Here is a 24,754-nt window from a genome sequence, read left to right as displayed (position 1 = left end):
AGCCGCAGTGGAAAAAAACAAAAAAAGTCAAGAGGAAATACTAATGCGTTCGGACGGCTGCTTAGCACCAGCCATTGCGCTAATACGATTTTTTTTTTTTGTATTTGCTCGGTAAAAGTTGATAAATTGTCCTCCTTTCGTAGAGAACGTGCAGCATAAATTTTCTTCGACTTCCTTCGTTTTGTTTTAGAGGCAGCGTCGGAAGGCCTACGCACGAAGAGTATTTGCATTATTGGCCTATCATTCATCCTTCGAGATTGTGTTTATGTGACGTTTTTGCATGGTGCACATGTGCTCAAGGCAACAGTGCACGAAAAATCCATGTCGGGAGGAATTGAAATGCATAGAAGGACAAAGATTGGTGATAGAGAAAAATATATTATAAGGGGAATACGGAGAAACATGGACATGACATTAAAAATGCACCCTTGGTGAGATAAAAAGGTTAAAGATTAATAAAACATTAGATAGAGTCACATGACTAGAGCTAAAAAAAAAACTATTTTAAAGCTTTATAGGACGTATACAAAGACAATATAGTTTATGCTTCACTTGTGCCGGCATATTAGTGTTAGAAAAAAACACTCAGCCCTTCATGCTTGAATATTGTCGTTGAAGTCAGTTTCACTTGTATGTAAACAGCCTGCATGTCAGCAAATGAGCATTTTCATTTTCTCCTTTCCGCTTTTTCACCCTTTTCTTATGCGCTATAGAGCAGTGGTATCAAACGTGTTTTTGTTTTGGCCCCCTTTTGTAGATATGGCTTCTCTCAGAGGGCCGTTATGACAGTAAAACTAAATAAATGTTTAATCGTCTCATTATACGATCACATATTACGAATGATAAATAAATGACTAGCTTTGAAATCAAATGTCAAGTACAGCGCTTTGTTCAATTATTGTTCAAAAGACTGCAAAAATGGTAACAAATCTTGCAAAATCTCAGTGTTAATACACGAGACAAACATTTTGGTACAGAGTTTAGCGAGGGTCATGGAAGTTGACATGATTCGCTTTCACGAGCCACATAAAATGATGTGTCGGGCCGGATCTGCCCCCCGGACCTTGAGTTTGACACCTGTGCTATTGAGGCACCACAGGACATTTTGCAGTATTTGAAAGTAAGTGAAGGAGCAAATGAGATTATATTCACAGTGAAACAAAAATCTCTGGTCTGCTCTTGTCAGGCCCAGCCATTAGACCAGAATGAGGTTGAGGGGTTAAAGGTCATCAACACACTGTGAAAATGGGAGTAGTAATAGAAAAAAGCAGGTCAGGGCCTCAATAGACTGGAGGCGAGATCCCAGTGGGTGTTCTTCATCGGGGGTCAGCGGATGGAGGTCACGAGTGGAGGCTGCGCTCGGGAACCGTAAAAGCCAAGGATATATTGTTTTCTTCCTGTCGGTAAGCAATGTTCTGCTCTTTTTAACTTTTCAGACGGCAGCGCCATTTTCAAGGGATGCTTCCACAGGCCAGACAATATCTCGCTGGCTCTCCCTTTCCGAATTTCCATCCAAAACATGTCTGTTGACAAGTGTGTCGACACGTGCACGGAGAAGGTGAGGTGGTTGCCGATGTGCATGACAGGCTGCCTTCAGTGTTTAATGGCCGCTGTATTTCAGGAGAAATCGCTCGCCGTCCTGGCCGGAGATCGATGCCACTGCGGCTTCCCGACCTCCCTCTTCTCCCTTCATGAGCCGGAGGACGAGGGCATGTGTCTCCACCGCTGTCCCGGCGAGGAGTTTGAGAGTTGCGGGAACGACGAGTACTTTGTGGTGTACCAGACGCAGGTTCAAGGTAATGTATGTATGTTGTCAAGTTGGCTTGCCTTGCCCGAGCGTGAGATGCGGTGAGGTGAGGTATGGTGCGGTGAGGTGCTACGAGCAGAAAGTGTGACAGTCACTTCTTGTGTTTTCACTAAATAACAGACAAGCTAGGGCGCAGTGGTGCATTAAGGGGGAACAAGTCAAAATGCTGAGTGCACCACTCTATTTAATGCATGCACCTTCATGTACGAGAAACTGGCGAGTGGCTATTTAAAAGAAAAAAAACGTCTGTTGTTGTACATTGCGCAAAAACTACTTCTCATATTTCCAAAAACTTTGCAGAGCAGTGTATTTGCCAAAAAAGTGGATTTTTTGGATGGCGGTAGGATCTTTCCGTTTTCACGGAATAATAGATGACTCCTAATGACATGATTTCGACAAATGTAGGAAGTGAGCGTAGAAGTTCCTGTAGATCCTAATTACGATGTTCTGCCCTGATGGAGGTCTGTACTCTTCTGTGTGTCTCGTTTGTTATGTTTTCATATCTAAATGCGCAGGCGATTCATTTTGTGTTATTCCAACATAGCAGTTGGCCTCAAGTGTCAGCATGTATGCACCGTTGTGGGCGATGTTTCCTCAGGGCAAAAGACAGCAGCGGCTTGGCTCGGCAAAAATAAACGGCCTGGAAAAAAAGAACACACGCGCACACAATCAAGCGGCAGTGTGAGAAGAACTTGAAGAGAATATTTTGTGAACTGCGGTATCTATCTTGTGTTTGAAATTTTCAAATTTTCCACTGACGTTGATGAAAGAAGAAGCTTTCAAGTCGCCCACTATAACAACGCAAAACATGCGTGCGTTGACCTTCTCTCTGGAAGACTTCACTTCCTCTAATCACTTGAAGAGTCTCCCACATTATTCCAACATTGTGTCATTTCCAAAAATCTTCAGCTGATCAGCAAAATGGAAAATAAGCATCGAGCCATCATTCTCTACCTTTTTTATTTTCAACTGGCAAGACTATATTGACCAGATTGCTAATAATTTATGTTATTAAAACATTCTTGAATATCTTTCAGCTGTTTTAATGAATCTCTTGTTTTGAGATGGGCTATTAGATTTTTCGGCTGTACTTAATGTTGTGCCTTGTCAGTGTAGTTGAGGCACAGTCACATAATATGAGTCTGCCACCATGTCATTCAATACCTATAATAATAGTAAACGAGAAAATAATTATATCTTGTCTTATCTTGCATCCAGACAACCGCTGTATGGACAGACACTTCCTACCCACTCGTGCTAGTCAACTGGTCGCCCTTGCCAGTTTCCCCGGATCCGGTAATACCTGGTGTCGCCACCTCGTCGAGCTTGCCACTGGCTTCTATAGCGGCAGCTATTATTTTGATGCCTCGCTCTACAATAAAGGTAAAAGCACTCTTGCTTTTATAAATCAATCTACACTCACCTCAATGCCTTCAAGGGAGAACTGCATTTGGTGCGTGCTCCCATCCTTTCACAGGATTTAAGGGTGAGCGAGACCACTGGCGGAGCGGAAGGACCATCTGCATAAAGACGCATGAGAGTGGTAAAAAGGACATTGAAGCCTTTGACTCCAGCATTCTCATCATCCGAAACCCCTACAAGGCTCTCATGGCGGAATTTAACCGCTTATACGGCGGGCACATTGGATTCGCCTCCCAGGCCAACTGGAAAGGGAAAGGTGAGTCTCACAAGATGGAGCTAATGTATTTCACATGTTATGAGCTGCCTCGTTGCTGAAATATTCAAGAAAGTCGAAATACTTTGAGGTGAGTGGCTGGAACAGGCAACCTCAAATAGAACAACTTACAATTGCATGAAAGAAAGCTCAAAAGAAAAATTCCACTTGATGAGAGAATTTGAACTGGATTTATTAGCTCCTAAAGGAAATCTGGTGTTGATAAAATGACACAAATTGTCTTACTTGATTACAAGTAAAACCAAATGACCAAATTATGACCAAAACAATTTATGCAAAAAGTTACTTGAGTATAGAGTTAATGTGGTGTATTACGACCCGCCTCCGACAAGGGCATGACTTGAATGCATTTTGTTTGAGATAGAATGCAAATTTTCAGATCCAAAGTACTTTACATAAGTCAGTTATTTCAGAGTTTACCAGCGAGAATGTCATGGAAGGCCTTAAAAAAAAAAAAAAAAAGTAAAATGCTCGACACTTACACAACACAGACATACTCAAAAACAAATGGAGACAAGTGGCACAGAAAGAAAGCTTCCAACACATTTACTGGTCTTCACTGTCAAATATCTGGGAGTCCTCTATGCTTTTTTTTTTATCTGTCATTTGCAATTGAGCTTTGAGCTCTAGTGAAGCGAGTCTCACCGCAGTTCACTTGCAAACAGACGGACACACACTACCTCTTCCCGGTCTGCTTGTTTGCTATGCACCACATATCAACTAACCCAGCAGAGTTACATTTGAATCAAACATGACAAATGTAAAACGGGGACTTGAATTTAAGACACACCTCACGACAAAGACATTCAGTTTCATATAAAATGCTTGTACTGACATTTTCATGGGTTACATTTGTTAATTGCCAAATACTTCAATCATTGTAACATTTTAAATGCTCCCAAATTAGTGAAATTCAAATGTTTGACATTTCAAAAGTTCACCTGCAAAGAAAGAATACATTTTTTGCAACTTATTTTTTGCCCAAGCTGGTACAAAGTGTGTTCTCTTTTCATCCTTTCCATACATGTGCAGTTTGAAACGGGTGGTTGCGCCGTTGCGGGAGTGAGCAGAGCCGACTTATTTCATGGCCAATGGAAGTGGATCATGATAGTAATAATTAAATTAATTGATTGTCACAATAATTCTGAGTGCTTGATGCATGAATGAAACATGATCCATCCACCACATAGGTTCACAGAGTTCAGAATTTGTCTGCCTGCACCTTGATCTAATGCACCGAAATCATTTTATGCCACATGTGCAACAACTTAGACCAGCTTGCAGCTGGTTTAAAGGTTAGTCTACTTTCAGCCACCACGTTGTCAGGTGCTTTGGGGTAGTGTAAAAGAAAAAGCCTTCGGTCCGCCTGAGTGAGCAGGATGGTGCTGTGCAGCTTGAACAATTCTCAAACATTAAAGGGCGCATGTACCTGCTCGAAAATCATGACGTGCCACTTTTGCTGATGTGAATTTTGTGCAATTTTTCTGGAAAAAAAATAATTAGAAAATGTATGTAACTTAAAAACAAGAAGTTGAATGCATGCAATAAGGAATATGTTTTTTCACATCTAATTGCCTTCAGCAAGACACTGGCTTCTTGTCAGGCAAGCACTATTTGCTTCATAACCAAATGGCCTGTACTTACTGTAATGTGAGCGATGAAAATGTGCACATCCAATCATTTTCCAGTTACATTATCTCTAATCAGGGGCTATGATTTCCACAATGTTCCTAAAATTGAAACAATTAAGATTATAGTAATTTATGTGAAGCCTTGCGTAAACTTGGCCTGCTTTTTAAGTGACAGATCATTGCTCCAACCAGTAAGCAGCAATAGCAAGCGAGGTCTCCTTTAGAAGTATATTCAGTGGATTGAGGTCACTCTCTTTTATGGGCTGTGGTTGTTCTGTCTGTTTTTCATTGCTTTTTATGAAGTGCCATTGTGCTGTTCAATTGCCAGCCACCGTGCAAATACTTTCACATGCTGCTGGCGAGAAAAGCAGAGTAAGGTAGAATTAAAAAATGTGAGCAATTGGCTAGAGAGAGAAACTGAAGCGCTTCTTATGCGTGCGTGCGTGTATGCGTCTCAGTGTACTTCGATTAAGATGATGCAATAAATGTTGCGTAATGCAACCACTCTGACAAAACATCCTCTGCTCCCAATAGGTTAACATTTTGTTGACGTACTTCAATTCTATTACAATGTTGCAGTTTTTCTTTTTTTGAGGAAATGTTCAATGATGTGGAACAAACAGGAATTGGAGGAAATGACCACAGAGCTGAGGGTTGACATGGTGGTGACCTTTCTTACCCCCAATGTGGCAATGTTTTCAAATATCAAGGCAAATTATTAGGCTGCGGTGATGGCGTCTGTTTAGAGAAATGAGAAATGAAACAAGGCCTTAGTCACGCTGCTTGATGGCATGATGAGTCATGTCATCGTGCACAACCAGCTCGTTCCTCAGGCACCCGTGCCAAACTTAATTAGAGACTGCGTGTGCATCTATCTATACTTGGGCACACATTCATGATAATTAGACATGTTTGTAAGCTGCTGGGAGGTGTTATGTTGTTGTGGTTTTGCTTCATGTCAAAGTGCACTGACAGACTAGGAATTACAATTTCCTTGGAAATAGCATTTGAAACAATGCTGCCACTAAAATGTCAAGGACGAGTCATGTAAAAGATGCCACACATTGGGTCTTATTTATTTGTGCTTCTTTCTTCTGATGGTGACTTAGAAATAAAGGATCGGATGTCTTGACCAAAGTGCAGTGAAATGTGACACATTTCATCTTCATGTCTTTGCATGAGGATACTTTTTTTTAATTTTCATCGAGTAATTGTTGTTGAGCCAGCATAGTGGGTGTGAATCGCTGGCATGAAGCACCCACTCTTAATTATGTAGTGTTTTTTGGGGTCATACTGTTGACTCTCATAATGGAATGGTCGTGCCAAAAACACAAATTATAGTTGAAGGTAATCAATTGATTAAAAGTTACCGTGCAATTAAGGAGTACCGTGTGCACACATCCCTCCAATTGTAGCTTTTTCTCGGTAAGACATTCATAAAATAATCACAAAATGTGTTGACTTGTTCTGTGATTGCCCTAATTGGGTTGAAATTGGAATATCTCCCTCCATGTCAAGGTAATGAGTATTTTGTTTTGCATTCATTAGTCAGCAGTGGAACGTTTTAATTGAATCTCTTTCCAATTGTGTTAACTTGGAGACTAAATGGACTTGGATAAGAATTGAATTTTTCTTCGTATAATGCAAAAAATGAAATTGAAGGACTTGGCTCTCCCACGAGGCCAGATTATGTGCCCCTTGTCGGCCTTTTTTAAATTTCATGCATATTCCCTTTCCCCCAGTATATCAATTTAGGTACGGTATGTCTTTGTAACTATGGCAACTAGTTTTGTCTGTTCCACGTATCTTCTCTGTGGAAAAATCGATTTTCCAGAGGCTGGTGAGTTGCCGACCCAGCAGTTATATCTCTTTGTGAAAACATCAGCACATTTGGTCTGCCATTTCCAATGAACGTTTCCCTTTTGTGTTGGTGGGGGAAATGATGCGATGGCATCAGTAAGCGAAAGACCTTTTGACAGCTGCCACTTCACATACGAGGGGAAGCTGCGAGCTTGAGAGTTAGCATGACAGCGCGTTCGGGGAGCCGCATGTACTGTATCATTTGACGCACTCACCTCTGCATCTGATGCTCCTGACACGGATGCCTTCCGTTGGGACCCTTCACGTCCACTTGGGTAAAGTGGAATTTATTTGAAAGAACTGTGACTTCATAAAGCATCGGCGTCTTCTTTCTGCTTTTTATGCTTACATTCACATGGCATTGGCGGTCTAATGTCAGCTCGGAAAAGAAGCACCGCAGACGATCCATCACAAGTGAACAAAACAAAATGTGTTTCATTTGGTATGATGCTACTTTTTTGTCGTATGGGTAGATAGATGCTACGATAAGGTCCATTGTAATATTAACGGTGTCAGCCCTGTTATTTATGAGAAAACAACTCAAGGCTCCCAAGCTTTGCCGAATATCTAAAATGCACGAAAAATGACACCAACCCAAAAACAAACATGTCCTTTGTCGGTAAAAGGTTTCTGAAACCTTTTACCGACAAAGGACAATGAAATAGATTTTCATTCAATGAAACAGATTGAGCTTTACAGATGACGTTATTGTTGTTGTTTTTTTGCCTTCTGGGTGGAATAATGCTATTACTACTGTTCGTACTTCATTCCAGATCCCAATTTGATATTTTAAAGTTGCATGCACCACTGCCCCCCCCCCCCCACACACACACACACACACACACTTTCAAAATATCAATTGCTAAATATTAAGATTTGATTAAAATTTCCCCCTGTTCCCCCCTGAAGATTTTTGGGGGGTCTATAACTACCCATGTAGCTACCCATGACGAGCTCTGCCAATTACAAGCACACTCTATAAAATTAACTCTCTCGAGTAAGCTGTCTTATAATTTATGTGGAAATATTTGTTAGGAAAAAGACATCCAGCTGATGAGCAAACAAACCCAAGAAAAGATTTCAATTTCTGTCCCAAATGTATGTACAATCACTCTATTGTACTTTTCAAATATTTAGAAACAAGAAGTAAAGACTATCTTTGTGTGTAAGATTGCACATCCAAATAATGTGACACGACCAGACAGCTTGATGTTTGTCAGGCAGCACCAGTGGCCCACAGCCACAGCCCACAACACTTTGAGAACGATCGCCTTAAAAAGGATTTGTCAATGCCAAGCGACAGAACAAACATGTCTGAAGTTACTACACTTGACTGTTTTGTAACCTCACACATCGTTGTCTAGCCACCATGACTTTTGAGCGTGACTTCTTTAACAATTTGCTGGTTGTGCAATAGAATTCTAGAGGTCAGGTTTAGTGGTTTATTGATTGATATACTTTTTTTGAAAATCCTTCTCTAAAGTTAAAATGAAAATGTTATTGGATTTAGACTCTTCCTTGAATTTAATGGATCACACAAGAGTCTTAAAAGTGGTCCAGTGCAATTTTTGCTTGATATGAGTTTTTCCCCTCCCTTAATGAGAGAACTAATTAAGAATACAGCATTTTATTTGCATTCAATTTTCATACATAATTTTAGCCTGAGTTGTGATTTCCCTAAAGTGCGCTGCTTTTCCTGTTTCATATTAAATAATTCTCACCTAAAAATAATGAATAACAAACAAAGACGGTATTTGGAGAACTAAACACTTGGCGTATGAAAATTATCTTTTGTAACTTCGGCTCTTGGTCCTTGTTGGTGGCTCGGACTTTTTATGTCTCCAATTTCTCTCTCTGCAGAGTGGCCCGAGTTTGTGAAGAGCCACGCACCTTGGTGGGGGTCCCACGTCATGGACTGGCTCCAATACGGGAAGAACGTCCACGTGGTCCACTATGAGGCCCTGAAGAGAGACTTGTTCTCCCATCTTAAGGGAATGGTTGAGTTTTTGGGCCTGAAGGTTTCCGAGGAGCGTCTGCTCTGCATGGAAGGCCAGAAGGATGGCAACTTCAAGAGATCGGGGCTTCGCAAACTCAAGTATGACCCCTACACTCCTGAAATGCGGGCAAACATTAGTGAACTGATAAGAAAAGTCGACGCTGCCTTAAAGAAAAGGAACATGTCTGGTGTTCCAGATGAATACATGCCAAGATAATACACATGATACTCTTTTTTTTTTTTTTTTGCATTTGATTAAGAAGAATTTTGCTTTCACACAGACAGATACATTTTCCCATCTGATCCTGTGTGTGTAACCAGATAATACAAACTGAAAGGAATTGAGTTGTGAAAAGCACTCGTTGTCCTCTTCTGTGCACGTGCTGCGTTGGCATGTGCACTCGCCTTAAGACAAAGAGGCTACGATCGAGCGATATGAGCACGCCGTGTTTCATCCAAACAATTTAATACTCTTTGGTATGTTAAGCTTATTTTGTAAAAACAAGATTAAAGATTTCCTGCTGCTCCTTTAGTTACAAATAATTTTTGATGAAGTTGTGGGGGGAAAAAAACCCAACTACTTTTCTGAGAGGGATAAATGCAATATGCAGGCTATACCTACCTGACAATGATACTGTGTGATTCCATTTTTTTTCTAAGCTTGTGAACTTACTTTTTGCAAGAGGAATTCTGTTGTTGATGATAAAGTTCTCAGTTCCACGTACTAAAGAAGGCACTGAGTCGAAGAGAGATGAGGATTCATCCCGACAGCATTTATTTATCTCTGGTGTGCAGTGCACACACGTCTGCTTGTGAATACGTTCTCTTGACACTGGATTCAAAGCCGAAACCCAAAAAGCACTCGATAGTGCCACACTGGCCCCAAAGATATCTGAAGATTCACATCTGTATGTACGTATGCTGTAGGTCAGATTAGTTCAGTTCTTTTGGGCTTGTTTTGACAGTTGATGGCAGTATATTCAACTTTTATTTTATTTTTTTCTTCAAATTGCCTTTTTGTGATTAGGGCAATTAAAAAGTTCAACTCGGAAAATTTAAAACAAATCTCCACAGACTGCAAAAACTCCACTCTTGATATTAGTATGTCTCATAAGTGCTATGCCACATGCTTGGAACAAAGCAAGCATGTACATTAAATGAATATAAAGCTAAATAGATAAAATGCTAGGAGGCAGACAACAATAACTGACTTCCATTTTCAGGATGCTATTATACTGTATACCTATATTTTTGTAATGTGTGCTGACACATCCAAATATTTGTACAACAGCAAACAAATTATAGAAATTGTGTCTATTTTTAACACGCTTTAAACATGATTGGCTCTTGCCGTCATTGACAAGCAGGCACTTGAACCACGGTGTTGTATTTGAATGTATCGCCATGGAACGAATGTACTGTGATGAAGCCCAATAAATGCGTAAATTGGATAATACATGCTGTTTGTCATATGTCACCAATATGATGAGCTCATTACAATGCTTTTCTTTCACGCGTCGCCATATGAACCCATCAACCTGAAACAGAAGCTTCGCTGTTTCTGAGTTGATGGCATGTTTACCACAACGTGATTAAAAGTAGGCTTCCTGCTGTTTCTTTCATTGTCTCGTCTTGATTTTAGGCACATCACGAAGGCCTTGAATATTTCATTGGACTGTTATTCATACATCAAACGCTCTTTTTGTTTTTACCTGCAGTCAATGATAACAATCTAACAGTTTAATGATCAAATGGATTGTGGAAATCAGGCAGCAATTGCCAGAGAATTTCAGGGAGGGGGTTCATCGAAATGAACTTTTTTGGGACTGTTTTCAAACCTAAGCTCATTTCAGTTGTCTGAAAGGCAAACGAGATAAATTTTCAGTGCCAAGTAAAAACCATCACAAAAATAGGTTGCTAAAATTTCAATTGTAACGGAGGGAAGGATGCCCGTACGATGCTTAAAAGGGGCAGCACGAGGTTAGCGCATTCGCCTAACTGTCAAAAGTGGAGCATGAATTGTTGTTTGCTTGCATGTGCCCTGTGATTGTAAATGAAACTTGTCCAGGTGGTAGCCTGCTTCTCTCCTACAAGGTCATATGGCTAGATAGACCCCTAACCTTGAACGGGCTAAGCGATAGAAAATGAGTTGTTGTCAGGGACATGATGATGAATTACTATTTTTCTGTCAAAGTCAGACCCAATGTTGCAATTTCCTTTTTGTTTTACTTGAGTGCTTTCATTTTTTGGTTAAATCACATTGGATTCTATTTTGAAAACACAATTTAAACAGATGTAGGCTACTACATTGGGTTGAAAGTACGGTATTATTTTTTTATTTTTTAATTGACTACTATTAGACGTCTTGTAAACAGGCATTGACAGAAGTAGCACAAAACACATTTTCATCCACTAGTGTTTATTAAAATCCCTCTCAGCTTGTCAAAGCAAAATTTCCTCTCACCTCCTTGTATGTTCATTGCAGAGGGCATGTCTGAGTTGCAGGTAATTCAAATGTGAGTCATTTGCATTTAAATGAGACTCACTCAGCTTTAGATGTCGTAGACAGAAAAGGTCTACAGTTTGTGTACAAATGGGTCAAGTAAGAACTGGATTGTATTCAGTTCTGCTTTGCGTCAACATGGAAACACGGATATGACTACAATATGAACACAGCAGCACATTATACACACACACACACACACACTATATATATGTACGTATATGTATATATATATATATATATATATATATATATATATATATATACTTGATGTTATAAATAGATTGGGATTCATTCACTGTGATGAAAATATACACAACTGCAATTGTACTGAGTAAAAATCCATTATAACGATCTCAAACGCCCACCATTGTGCTGTTCCATCACACTCATTTTCTACTATCGATATAAATGGCTTTACTTTTGGAGGTGACAGACAGGTTCTTCTGCAGCATACATATGGATGCCCCGTGGGTCGTTATCAGATGTCAGCGCTATAAAGTATGACCTACCAAACTGTAAAGTCAGCATTTATCTGGAAATGTTCAGAGTTGATTTTGGAAACTGTGACATTTACCAGCTGCTCACATACTAAACACATTCTGCGCCTGAAGCAGCAAGGTTAAAATGATAGAAATAGGTGAGAGAGTTGTGGTGGTGGTGGGGGGGTGTATAATGTACAGATGACCTTGACCTAGGAAGTCAAACCAAGGGATAGGATGTGGGAAAGACATAAAATCGACATATGGTTGAGGTCGGAAGGGCGCTTGAACACAAGGACACTTCGTCTGCTGTTGGATACCGAAGTGCAGGGATGTTCAGTCCTGGTCCTCGGGGTCCCCTGTCCTGCCTGCATGTTTTATGTCTCTCTACTGCAATCCACGTCATTCAAATAAGCAGATAATCAGCAAGATCTGCAGAAGCCCTGATCATTTCAATCAGGTCGGTTGGAGTAGGGAGGCATTTAAAACATGCAGGACGCCAAACCCGAGGAACAGAATTGAAGACCCCTGTCGTAGTGGATGACGTGTATGGAGCACAGTGCATATTTTGGTGATTGATGGAAGAAAACAGACAGACATGACAAAAACTGCACCTAAGCTGCATGTAGGCAGCTCATTTTTTACTGTTTTAAATCAGCCATGCTAAATGCTAATCGTTTTGTTTTTAGAGGTTAAAGTGGAGATGCCCACATACATTTTTATTATTTGCACAATATTGCCAATGTATTAACAATAATGTTGAATGAACAAATCGTCTCTGGTTCCTCTCGTGAATCCCACCAAGATATGAAAGGAGGAAAGGGGGCGTGCCCATATTCCTCATTAAGATGGGCCGTTCGACTTTTATTGAGTTCTCCAAACCAAATTGATCAAATTGAAAATGATATCATTTTCCAGAAAGAAAAAAAAACATGAAATGAGCTTGTTAATGAAAAGCAGACCACCATGGCCGACTTTAGAATTTATAACGTGCAATTGAGAACAGTTCTTGGCTCATCCATTCGCGCATAAAAAAAAGACAAGATAGAAGCGGTTGAAAAAAAAAAAAAAGCTTTTGGACTGGAAATGAAATGATCAGGGTATCAGTTTCCGTGGGTTTGTTACGGATTCACTTCACACTACCCATGCTCTGCTTGTCAGGATATTGAAACAGATTATTGTCGCCTCTATAGTGGCTCAGTGATGTAACCACACAGGGTAGCTTTTCTCTATTAGGACATCAAAAGGAGCAGGTTTTTTAGCTCTTGTGATAGAATGGTTTCTGCTGTAGGAAATAAGTGACTGCGAAACTCATTTCCAAGGTCAACAGTGCAAATCAGACACATTCATCTTATTGTAGTGCATAGAGAATTTATTCTTAATATCATGCGGCACCGTATAAAAAAATAATCCACCATCATTAATCATGATTTCAATCACAGTAGTTTTTAATTCAACAACAGTATGAGCTGAGGTGACAGTGTACTTGAGCTGAAATAATAAATTATACATTTCCTCAATGTCATCAGTGCTTTTTAATTCAATTCAGTGAATAACTAATGATAAGATTAATGATTGAATCTATATTGGTCATTGTGTTGATGGAATGATATTTTGCAGATAAGAGCACCCAAGAGGTAATTGCACTATTGCAATCTTTATTTTCATCAATGAAAACCGAACATAAAAAAACATTCATTCACACATGTAAGGAGAACATTGTTAAAGTCTCATTCGTTAAAATGACAAAAAGCGGTGGGCCATTCAACAAGCTGCTTGCTGACTGGCGAGAACAGCTGGACGTGTTATATTTGAACTGTAACATGATTGATGAACGTTATTGTTCAAAGATATCTATTCATCATCTAATAATCTCCTGTCCAAAAGCAATTATAGCGTGCAGGGCAGTGGAGTGAATGAAGATGTTCATTTCCCAGTGTCATTAGAAAAAGCTTTCATGTGAGAACTAACTGCATTGGGTTTCAAAAAAAAAAAATACATCCACTCATTTATCCATTACATGTATCAACTACAGTAAATAAACACTGTCACACAAATATAATTACAAATCTATTTTGGGGCAGTGAAGGATCAGTAGAGTTTTTTTCCTCAGCACGGAAATAACAAATCAATGTTGTTATCCTGAGATGATCTCAAATGGCACACTCTTTGTGTGTTTAGTTTTTTGCTTTGGTGGTAGATTTGCACCTTCGGGTTCAAAAATTGATGAAAAAAAAAAGAACAAATATTCGGACAAATAATAAATTCGCACAAACAGTCCACCATCCGGAAAGCCCTCTGCATTTTCTTTTCTTAATGACCACCATTTTGTTCTATTTCACAAGACAGGATGTACATTGTTAATTGGATACATGTTTTCAATCATAAACTACATATATTACATTAATTTCTAGTCCATGTATTTACATCATGTTCTTCTCAGTGCTGCACTTTTTCACTTGACCTTTTTTCTTCTCTTTAGTGATTAACACGCACGTCAACACATCCCACCCCCCGCTGTTGTTTTTGACACTGACTCAAACGGAACATGAACGTGACATATTCTCTTTCTTCCACTTTTTCAGTAATGATTAATTTTTCATAGGCTTGCGCAACTCTGCAGAGTATGTGCTCAGATGCTCATGAATGCCATTGCCGCCAGTGTGAATTGTTTGGATGGGGAGAAATGCAAGTCATTTGCATTTCCATTATTTATTTGTCACACGCTTGAAGAGTGGGGGCCTGTGCTGAGGTCATCCAGCAATGAAATGCAGCGTGAAGTTAATGTCAGGATTGCTGATTGCCTGTTGTAGACCACGCAAACTCACAATCGATGCTCAAATTGCTCACAGCTCTTTCCCTATGGAGTTTTGTCGTGCAAAAGACTTTAAACAAACTTATTGTGTGTTGGAAGATTTTAAATGTGTGTGGACACCTTGCCGTCTACGGAGCTGGAGCGGGAGAAATAGCGGCTGGTGGTGCGACCATCGTCTCCCATGGCATTCTCCATCTTTGACAGCAAGGAACTCTTGAACCTTTGCTGGAAGTCATTACCCATGAAGACGTAGAGCACCGGGTTGAGGAAACTGTTGGCCGCCGCCAGGCACGTTCCGATCTGCTGTCCGACAGTTAAGAGGTAATGGTTGTAGTTTTGGTGGTTTAGCTCAAGCAGGATGAAAACGTGGTAGGGCAGCCAGCAGATGAAGAAGGTAGCGATGAGTGCCGTCATGACTTTGAAGGGTTTGGACGATTTGGTCATCCGGTTGGAACGAAGTTTGAGGATGATGACCGAGTAGCAAATGCTGATGATGATGAAAGGCACTGCAAAGCCAGCCACGAAGCGGCTGATTGCGATGATTTCGTGACTATGTTGGTGAGACGTGTAGTTGTTGTAGCAAATGCTCCTGCCCAAGTGATGCTGAACGTCACGGAAGACCACGGAAGGAAGGCTGAGCCCGATGGCGAGAACCCAGGCCAGGATAACAATAACCGATGCCTTTCGGACCGTGCGGTGGTTCTGGGCCCAGACGGGAAAGACGACGGACACGCAGCGGTCAACGCTAATGATGACCAAGAGGAAGATGCTGCTGAACATGTTGAGGAACAACACGGCCGAGGTAAACTTGCACAAGAAGAGTCCGAAGAGCCACTTCTCCATGGCCATGTTGGTGATGATGAAGGGAAGAAAGACGCAGAAGACAAAGTCCGAGATGGCCAGGCTCAGGTACCATGTGGTGTTGACCGTCTTCTTCATCTTGAAGCCAGAGATCCAGATGACCAACGCATTACCGCAGAAGCCCAGCACGAAAATGGCTGCGGTGATCGCCAGCAGGGAAACACAGAAGGCATCCCTCGTACAATTGGATTTATGCTGAAATACAGACTCCTCATGTGGCATGACACCCTCTTCATAAGTGTAGTTGCCATCATATTCATAAATAAGCTCATCCATTTTCTCTCGACAGAAGAAACAAGATTACTGCGGGAAAAGAGGAAAAACGCACATGAGGAAATCTAATCTGACAGCAGGATACGTTCGCGTCTCGCTACAAACCTGTCGTCGCTGTTGACTCGACGCTGCCCAGAGACGAGTGTCAGCAGAGATGTGTCGGTTCCTCCATGTTATAGAGAGATTAGCAATCAGCTGACCGGATGGTTTCTCAACACCACCATCCCCAGTGCTTCAACACTTTCAGTACTGCTATTTGAGGGGAAGATTTTAAATGATGCACAGAATGCAGAAGTCTTTCAAAGGAGAGGCCCAGATATTTATATACACAGCAAGCAGTTCAAAAGTCAATTACACATATTACAGAATGAAGAAGTTCCACTGTCAACCAAAATGTGTTCGGCAATCGTGTCCTTTTTCTCTCTTGTGAACATGAAATGTATAAAATATTCAGCCATGCTGTTGTCAGAGTTTTGGGAAATGGCTCTGATGTTTAGGGAATTGGATGCTTCTGTGTTGTGTGCCAGAGGCCTCTTGTCAGCCACATGTGTTTGTTCAAAGCTGACAGAAGAAGACTGCACTTGGGAGCACAGTCCTCAGAAAACCATCATGCATCGAGTGGCAGGGTAAGAAAAAAAATTAAAACTTAGCTTTTAAACACATTTACACATGTGGACAAAGCTGTTGTTGTCTTGCGTTTTATCCATCCATCCAATTTCTATTCTTATCCTCGTGGCGGGTGTGCTGGAGCCTATCCCCCAGCTGACTTGACATCCTGGATTGGTTGCCAGCCAGCCAGTCGGCGTCATGGGGCATTGACGTGCAAGCTCCCTGCAAACCATTCTGTGCTCCCTGCCACTTCTGTTTCCTTCCTGCCAAATTTTATATTCAAAGTATAAATCTTTTTAAGTCGCTAAGAGTGAGCTAAAATAAGACTGAGGAAAAAAAACTGTGCTGCTAATGCATGTTTGTGATACAGCCATCAATGTTCTGCACACATGAAGTATCTGATGGCGATGCCAAGTAAGCTGAGACGGCTTTCAAATTTGGCCAAACATTTTGTGCCAAAATTCAGCGTCCGCTTTGAGAAACGTGTTTTTAGACCACAGGCCCACTTGGCTCCGTGTGCATAAGATAAAACACACAAATGAATCGAGAGTAACAAAGACACTACACCCACCAAACCAAAGAAAAGTTCATATATAATATACTGTTCATATATCTATCTTTAGATGAGCAGAGTAAATAATAAATACTTAATGGTGCGTGCTGTCTGATTAACGATGCCTTTTCGGTCTGCTGCGCGCAGATTTTTACTCATTGGCTGTTGTTAAAAGTTTGATGCACAGTAGCTCTTCAGTGCAATAGATAGGAGCAAGGTGGGGTGCAACATTGATAATACAAATTCATAAACGTAAAGTCGTAACGCTATTCCTCGTCAATTTGAAAAGTTTGTTAATAGCTGTTGATAGCTTACTATCATGTTGACTCACTACAGACAAGTTAAGATGTCGCCGACGCTGAAGGAGCAGAAATATGCGGACTGGAGAAGAACCCTTCAACCTGGATGGGAAATAAAAACTGTCGACAATTCTGTGTAAGTTACAACCGTTTTTTTTTTTCTTATTGTATTGATTGCCTGAAAAATGCTGTGATATTAAGGTCAGTGTTGTAAAGTCACTTTGATGCATACACCTTTATTTGTCTGGTTACATTTTGCAGTTTGGAGAATTTTTTCAGTGACCATGGTGGGTTTAACTTTTTCAACTGGGGGTATACTAAGAATTGTATCATTGTGAATGTTAGTCATTTCTGACAATCTATTGCGAGGCCATGTTGTTAATAGGCAAGCTGCTTTTAATGTCTTTTACTCTTATGTCTTTGTTCCTGGAGGCAACATGGAACCAACATGAAGCAATAATACACATGGCACAACATAATGAATATAGCAGACTATTTTTTCCCCTCTGTTCCAACAAATCCATGCAGATCTGCTGGTCCAGTTCACTAAAAGTACAGCCCACTAAGGATGGTGTGTATGGTTTCCATGGTAATAACTGAGAAACTATCCTCATTATTATAACCTCCCGTCCCAATGATTCAGAGGTTGTTATTTGAAGGGAAATTGCCTCACTGGTTCTTCAAGGTTTCCCTCCAACTCGCGATTTTGCAATTTTTTCCCCTTTGTAATATAAGCAGTTATTAGATTTTCCAACATAACACAAATTTTAGTGAGAAAGGTTTTTTCTCACACTTTTTTTTATACATAACACCATTATTTTTGAATCCACAATCATAGCATTTCTGAAGACATCAAATGTGTCATTTTGGATTTTGTACTTTCTTCGGCTTGCAAGAGCATAACATTTACTAAATGTACAAATGTCTAACTGGCATGAAAATGAAAAGAGTCACAAAAGTATCTTTAAAAGCCTTCTCATTCATCAGCACATAGTAAAACATCATCCGGAGTGGCCTCATATTGTTGAACTGTTGTGTCCAAATTCCTCCTGACCATCATGGAGGTCTGATCTGCAACTGCAGGAAATGTTTGTTTGAGATTATTGCTGCCCTCGGTGGCTCAGCCGGTTATTAAATCCAAAGATTCACACACATTTTCCACCCTGCACTGTCTGTGACCTTTACATGTTGTGTTCAAGAAAAACACAGAAACAAATGTTGTCATGCAACTAGTTGAAGAATTTTCTCTTTGTTTATTTGCTGTGATTTTGATGACGATCAGTCCACATTTTATAACCCGTTGATGCAGATATCCAAATAATTGCGAGTGCATTCCCGCGATAGTGTATACGTTCTATTTCCGACTTATGCTTGAACTTGCACTAATGAAGCATCTCTTTCTTCACCTCTTTCTTCACCTGCCACTCATCCTTGCTCTCGCTGGTTCACCACATTTCAGTAATGAACAAATCCTCTCCACAAAGGCCCCTTAGGGGGGGAAGAGTGACCTTCGATTTGATCATAATGAGATGATTTGGTGGCAAGAGCGGTGTCACAGTGTCACAATGCATTCAAGTCATTTGTGGCTGGCACAAAATTAGAATCCTGCTCTCCTAGGAAATTGATGAAACATCTAATGGAATTGATGTTGACAGCATTTGAATTAGGGTAACTTTCTGTGCAACCTTTTTCTTAAAAGAAATTGACAGAAACACCGCTAGCGAGTGTAGTTGCTCTTGCAAGGCGCTCTTTAGGAGCCTGTTTCTCTGCAGGCTTGGTGGTTATTTTATTTCTGCTTGAATCACAGAGGGTCCGTGCTTGTACTGAGTCGTAATTGTTCAGACAGATCCAGCCAGCCACAATGTTTGCGGCTTCTCTTGAACACGAGAATGTGGCAGCAAGGACATCTGCTTCAAGAAGAAGCACAGATGACAAAGTTCTGCCATTTCTAAAAGGTTATGATGAGTAAAGAGGACAGCGATGTGTACTGGCAGTCGGTTCCCGATTCCTCCCGCTTTTCCAGCCCCCCGCCCCACAATGAATAAAAGAGATGGATTAACATCAAGAGATTTTCATTTTAAGATAACATGATAGATGGGGAAACAACATTTCCACATACATTTAGTCATGAACATAAACCCCGAGCTCTCATCTGCTTAATAATTTAAATTGCCAGCCTGAAAACACCAGATCTAATATAGACAAATGAGAAAAAAGCTATTCTAATAGATGCTATTTATCTTAATGTTGACATTCATACTCTCCACAAAGTGTACTTTTATTGGTGTGTATTTGTGCGTGTGTTATGCTGTGCGATTGCATAATCATAATTTATTCTTTGTCCAAATGTGCTAAACATTTTATGAAGACTTTCGTTTGCATAGAAAAGGTATTTTTACAGCCCGTACAATTTCTTCGGCGACTCGAGAAATGAATCTATTCTTCCCCTTGCATGCCTCATCAATGACTAGTCACCACTTCTAAAATACCCTTAAAAATGCTGGGTTAAAAATGACCCAATTTGGGTTAAAAATTGGACTGACCCAGGAAGGAAGGAATGGGTTTTAAATGAAATACAGATAAAAATGAGAAGCCTTCTTTGTAAAAGTAACTAGGGAAAAGCGCAGATATCTGTTTTCAAATGTAGGAAGTAAAAACTACACAGTCATCAGAAAATACCTCAAGAATACATTTAAGCACAGGAGTGGAGTATTTGTATTTTGTTAATTCCCACCACAGATTTGACCAATTTATTTCCATTTTGTGCTTGGCTATAATACTGGATTTAGAAGAGTTGCCCGTACAATTAATAAACGATTTATGACAGTGACATTTTCTTTGGAACAGATTATTTTAATTCAAATTATGCCCTATGGGGATCATTCAAAATGAAGATTTCCAAATCTATATTCATTAGGTTTGAAGAAGCGCCGTTCAGAATTATGTGATGGATGAGGTTTACCAGGCTCACGTTTTAAAAAGAATAGATAAACACATTGCAGGGACAATACAAGCCACTTGTTTAAATGAGGAAAAACAGAAGGTAGTAAATGAAATGTAATCAAAAAAGCAAAAGGAATTGCTGCTGAATGTCAGCGTGGCGTGGGGCAAACAAACACATTACTGCTTAATGCATTTTTTTAGCATGCAAAATGCAGTCAAAGTGTTTATTTGCTCGCAGCATCAGGTTGAGTGGTTTTGCTGCGGCCAGGACGTGCAGCCGACTTGCCCGCACCGCAGATCAATGTGCAATAACAAAGTCATGTAAATATAAAAGCACGTCTCCAGGGATGTCATGATAACAAAATATCCATTACAGGGCTGTACACTTGGAATGGTACGTCACATTTGTACTCTTCTTTTGAAGCCTGACCTTCCACGTAGAGCAGGACACTTTTGAGCCATCACTTTTGATATGAGCACTGCTACTGACCCTGAAGGGTGAAACTGCCACGAAAGATTCTATTACCGCCACCAAGGAATTCATTTATAATGTGAGAAGTGTGAAAAGCACATCTGGATGAACATCTCCAGAAGCTCAGATGGCTTCAAAATAACAGTTGTCCCTTTGTTTTTGCACTATGCATCAGCATCAGCAAAAAAACAAATTGGACCATGCTCACAAAAAAAGTGCGACACTTTTCCGGCTTCTTTTTTAATTTTGTTTATCGTAATATGCCGGGTAGCTGAGACAAAACCAGCAGTTTCCAGTTTTGTACTCAATTAATCAATTCTTTGGGAAAGTTTTCATTGCAGAAAGCGAAAATGTGAAACTCTCGAAGCTCAAAGCTTTGCCCGTGCTGCGTTAACAAGAAATATATCTCCCTCATGCCTCGATTGGTATGATGAAGAGGCAATTTCAGGATAGCATATCATGCATGTAAATGGCGAGCTACAGTATGTGCAGCTCTGTGGTAAATTGGGAAATATTTACTTGTATTCGACGGGCCTACTTGACCCACTTAGATAAATTTCAACTAAATCACTTTCACTGCAGAGACCTGCCGGTGCCCTGCAGATTAGATTTGCTAATGAAGATTGAGGTTATAAATAACCAACATAACCAGGCCTTTCTCTGGGAAATGCTCCGCAGTCCCTCTGAGAAAATGTCGATTCCTTTGTTATGTTTGAGAAGATACTCATCGGTGCAGTAAAAAAAGAATGCTTTGCTTTGCTTCGCTTCCTTCCTGTTTTTCTTGAAAACACCAACGCTTTAATGGCAAAGGCATACATTTGTGTCTGCCGTCTATGGAGTCATCAATGACTGCTTTGCTGTCCTCAGCAGTGAAATTGAGATTCGCATTGATCCTTGATCAATTCTTCCTTGACATTCATGAAGAGCCTTAAGTCCGGGGAGCTGAATGCTTTGGAAACAGCCGTCTTTTTCCCAACAGACAAATTCTGAGTCATGCTTAAGTGCCCTCCAGAAAGCAGATCTACACTGAGCAGCGGTTTGAAGTCCAACCATAGGATTTGTAAGGAACCTTTACATATCAAATGTTCTGACAATCTCTTTTTGTTGGTTCTGCTGACTCAAGTGGGATTTGACTAGATCATGCATGAAGTTGTTTGAAGTTGAATTAATTTTCCTGTGGCGCAGAAAACAATCTGTGGAGCTAGATTAATTTTGTCACCATCAAATTGCAACTACTGAACGCACCATTAGTTTTCAGCTGGAAAATGTTTTATCTGTAAAGACTTTGGTCCTTTATCTGAAGTTTTTCTTTGATCAAGTTGCTTTGCGCTCAAATTTTTCCCCAGAGAGGAATGTTTCCCAGTTTCCTCAACATGATTTGAAAATTGAGCAAATCAAGTAAAACATGAAAAACATTTTTAGGTCCATAACAAGTGCGTTGAATCTAAACTGAAGCTCAGTTACATTTAATACGGTTTGTTAATTCCACTTAGGCTGCTGTCTATTCTCCTTTCGAGGCATTAAGCCAATAAAAGGTCTCTTGCACTGAACAATGACTCACTTGTTCACTGACTCTTAAAACGGAACATTTGATGGGGAAGCAAATTGACAATGTTTTCTCTCGCTGGCCGGCCACCCTGAAAACTGCTCACCCGACTGGCTACCATGCAAGTGACCCACCAATCCTTCACACGTTGTGCTCATTTACAGGCTGTGACACAGTTAAACTGTCCATGTCGATTATATGGGCATCTGAGAGTGATGTAGCAGTAAAACTTTGTCCTCCAAGAGCAGCTCTCCCGTTCCCTTTCGAGAGTCAGACGCTGATTGGCAGACAATTTCAGGAAATGAAAGTATTCTTTTTTTTCTTTTTTTTATATTCCCCTGAATTGATGACTGTATCCGAATGCTGGTTTCGTGGCAACTCCAAGCGCTCGCTTTACAGTCATCATATTACTAATCCAGTTACTCAGCTCCATTGGGTGTTCACCGCTCGCAAATAGCACAACTCGTCCATGTGCTGACTTCACACTTCAAACAACGTCTCCTCGAGCTTCCAGTCGGAGCGCAGAATCACTGCATTAGTGATTTCGAAACGTGTCCTCATTTCGGAAAACTTCCCCAGAGCAAAAAACATCTACAGGCCAATCAGCGAATGTGTTTTTCAGGCTTTTAAAGCAGTCATCAACTGGCAGCTAGTAAAGCGGCTGCAATCAGGAGGCCGTCGAGGTCCTCGGCCGTATTGGGTTCCGCTCTTGCCTCGCTAGCGCGCCGTTGAAATTGAATTTCAAGCAACATGAGCGCCATGACTGCATTTACACTGTGTCATCTGCTTGAAACCCATTTTATAGATTACAGAGTTGCAGGGATGTGCCAGTCAAAGCAATAATCTGCTTACCTAAACTCCACCTCTACCATCCTGATTAAAATGGAGCCAGGTTTTAAAATCACAGTCGCAGGAATGGATGAGATGCGTTTGATGTGTTGAACCGCAGAACGCGGCAGCAGCAGCCATCAGAATGGAACACGATGTGACCTCAATCTGACTAACTAACTGCAGGCTATTGTTTTGAAAAGTCGCCTTGATGATTGACAGCCAAGCTAACAATTATCTGCTGTTTGAAAGACCAGACAAATGTCAAAATGTATTTGCATGCTCACGTCGTGGCACTCATGTCTGACTGTCTAATTAGAGTCTTTCATCAACAAGCAAGTAGAAAAGTCGATGCGTGATCCCCTCTGACTGCGCAAATATTGATTTCCTCTGAGTGTGACGTGAGTGAAATCCTGCTAATTTGCCGTGGAAATATTAGCCAGCCAATAATTATTGGCCTCAAACTGTTGCTTCCGTGTCTGTAACGCAATTGAGGAGATGATTTTCTTGATTTTTATTGCACCCGCAAGGCTAGGGAAATATTACTCTTATGCGTTCCTAAAGGAAACAGCTACTGCTATCAAGATTTTGAAGAATTTTATTTTAATTCATGTTTTATATTTGGAACAGGGGTTCAAGGAGACATGTAAAAAGCAAGATATGAGCAAATCATCCTTTATTGAGCCCCAGCGAAGAAATGCAAGACATTAGGCCAGTTGCCAATTTACATTTAGCAAACACTGATTTAGCAGTCAAAACCCGAGGAGCAACCAATATTGAATTTTTTTTTTTTTAATTAAGACAGATACCGCAAACTAGCGAAATTTGAGCATTTTGGATCAAAGTCAGATGTCCAAGGTCATTCACTGTAATAAATAGAATAAGCAATAAATATATTTATCATATAATAATTTGTACTTTTATGTCCATGTCATATCAGGCAACAGTGGCAAAAAAGGGCACACAATCTATTATCTAACAGAATATGTGCTGGCTACCTGCCAGCATTAATATGCAATGATAGAACGGCATGACTTCATACATTTCCTTATTTACATACACATTCTGATTCATCCAAACACAGAATGACAGAGCTAGTGCATAATCATGGAGCAGTTGCTTGATACTACTGAGGAGTACACAACTTTGGATCTTGATTTGTCTCAACCAAGAAATTTGAGAGCTGGATGAAGACTCTCTAGTGAGGAATGAGGTATTTATGAACCTGAAGGCCCACATGGCGGTCAGTAGGACATGAATCATACTGCAGAAGGGGATCATGAGAAAAAAGACATCGAATTCAAATGTAGAGCTTTCAAGGCAGCCTGTTACTTTCACTGAGCTGCCCCTGCTGACCTCTTTTAAGGGAAAATCCAAGTCCAAAGCAGCACTCAGGCCGCATGGGGCCCACTGTACTTATGGACTCCCACAGTGATAAATAAAAAAAGAAAAGAAGAAAGAAACAAAAGAAAAAAAGAGCTGCAGAATAACAAACACACTGTAGTGTTTCCCATTCTCATTAAAAATTCCTTTGAAAATTGTGTTGCTTTTCATTTTTAAAATGTTGCATTGGGAATTGA

At 40.4% G+C, this 24,754-nt stretch overlaps 2 protein-coding genes across 2 annotated transcripts in view; one reads left to right on the top strand and one right to left on the bottom strand.

Annotated features, from left to right (window-relative positions):
* wscd2 (WSC domain sialate O sulfotransferase 2) overlaps positions 1-10,446 on the top strand; it is a 42,304-nt gene extending 31,858 nt beyond the window's left edge. Inside the window, exons 6-10 of the mRNA XM_088376742.1 lie at positions 1,437-1,558; positions 1,622-1,796; positions 3,026-3,190; positions 3,285-3,485; positions 8,855-10,446. Coding sequence (XP_088232868.1) covers positions 1,437-1,558; positions 1,622-1,796; positions 3,026-3,190; positions 3,285-3,485; positions 8,855-9,207 — 1,016 coding nt within the window. The 3' untranslated portion in view covers positions 9,208-10,446. The remainder of the gene's footprint in view (positions 1-1,436; positions 1,559-1,621; positions 1,797-3,025; positions 3,191-3,284; positions 3,486-8,854) is intronic.
* Positions 10,447-13,613: 3,167 nt separating this feature from the next.
* On the bottom strand, positions 13,614-16,175 carry LOC148397999 (chemerin-like receptor 1). Its single transcript, XM_088377157.1, has 2 exons — positions 16,030-16,175; positions 13,614-15,954 (listed from the first exon to the last, which is right to left on the bottom strand). The coding sequence occupies exon 2, from the start codon at positions 15,925-15,927 to the stop codon at positions 14,893-14,895; it is 1,035 nt and encodes a 344-aa protein (XP_088233283.1). The 5' UTR covers positions 15,928-15,954; positions 16,030-16,175; the 3' UTR covers positions 13,614-14,892.
* Positions 16,176-24,754: the final 8,579 nt, after the last annotated feature.

Source organism: Syngnathus floridae, chromosome 5 (assembly GCF_059516105.1).
Source record: "Syngnathus floridae isolate MCC-2025c chromosome 5, RoL_Sflo_1.0, whole genome shotgun sequence".
Classification (NCBI taxonomy): domain Eukaryota; kingdom Metazoa; phylum Chordata; class Actinopteri; order Syngnathiformes; family Syngnathidae; genus Syngnathus; species Syngnathus floridae.
Note: the sequence above shows the minus strand (reverse complement) of the source record. Positions and strands in the feature narration are given on the sequence as shown.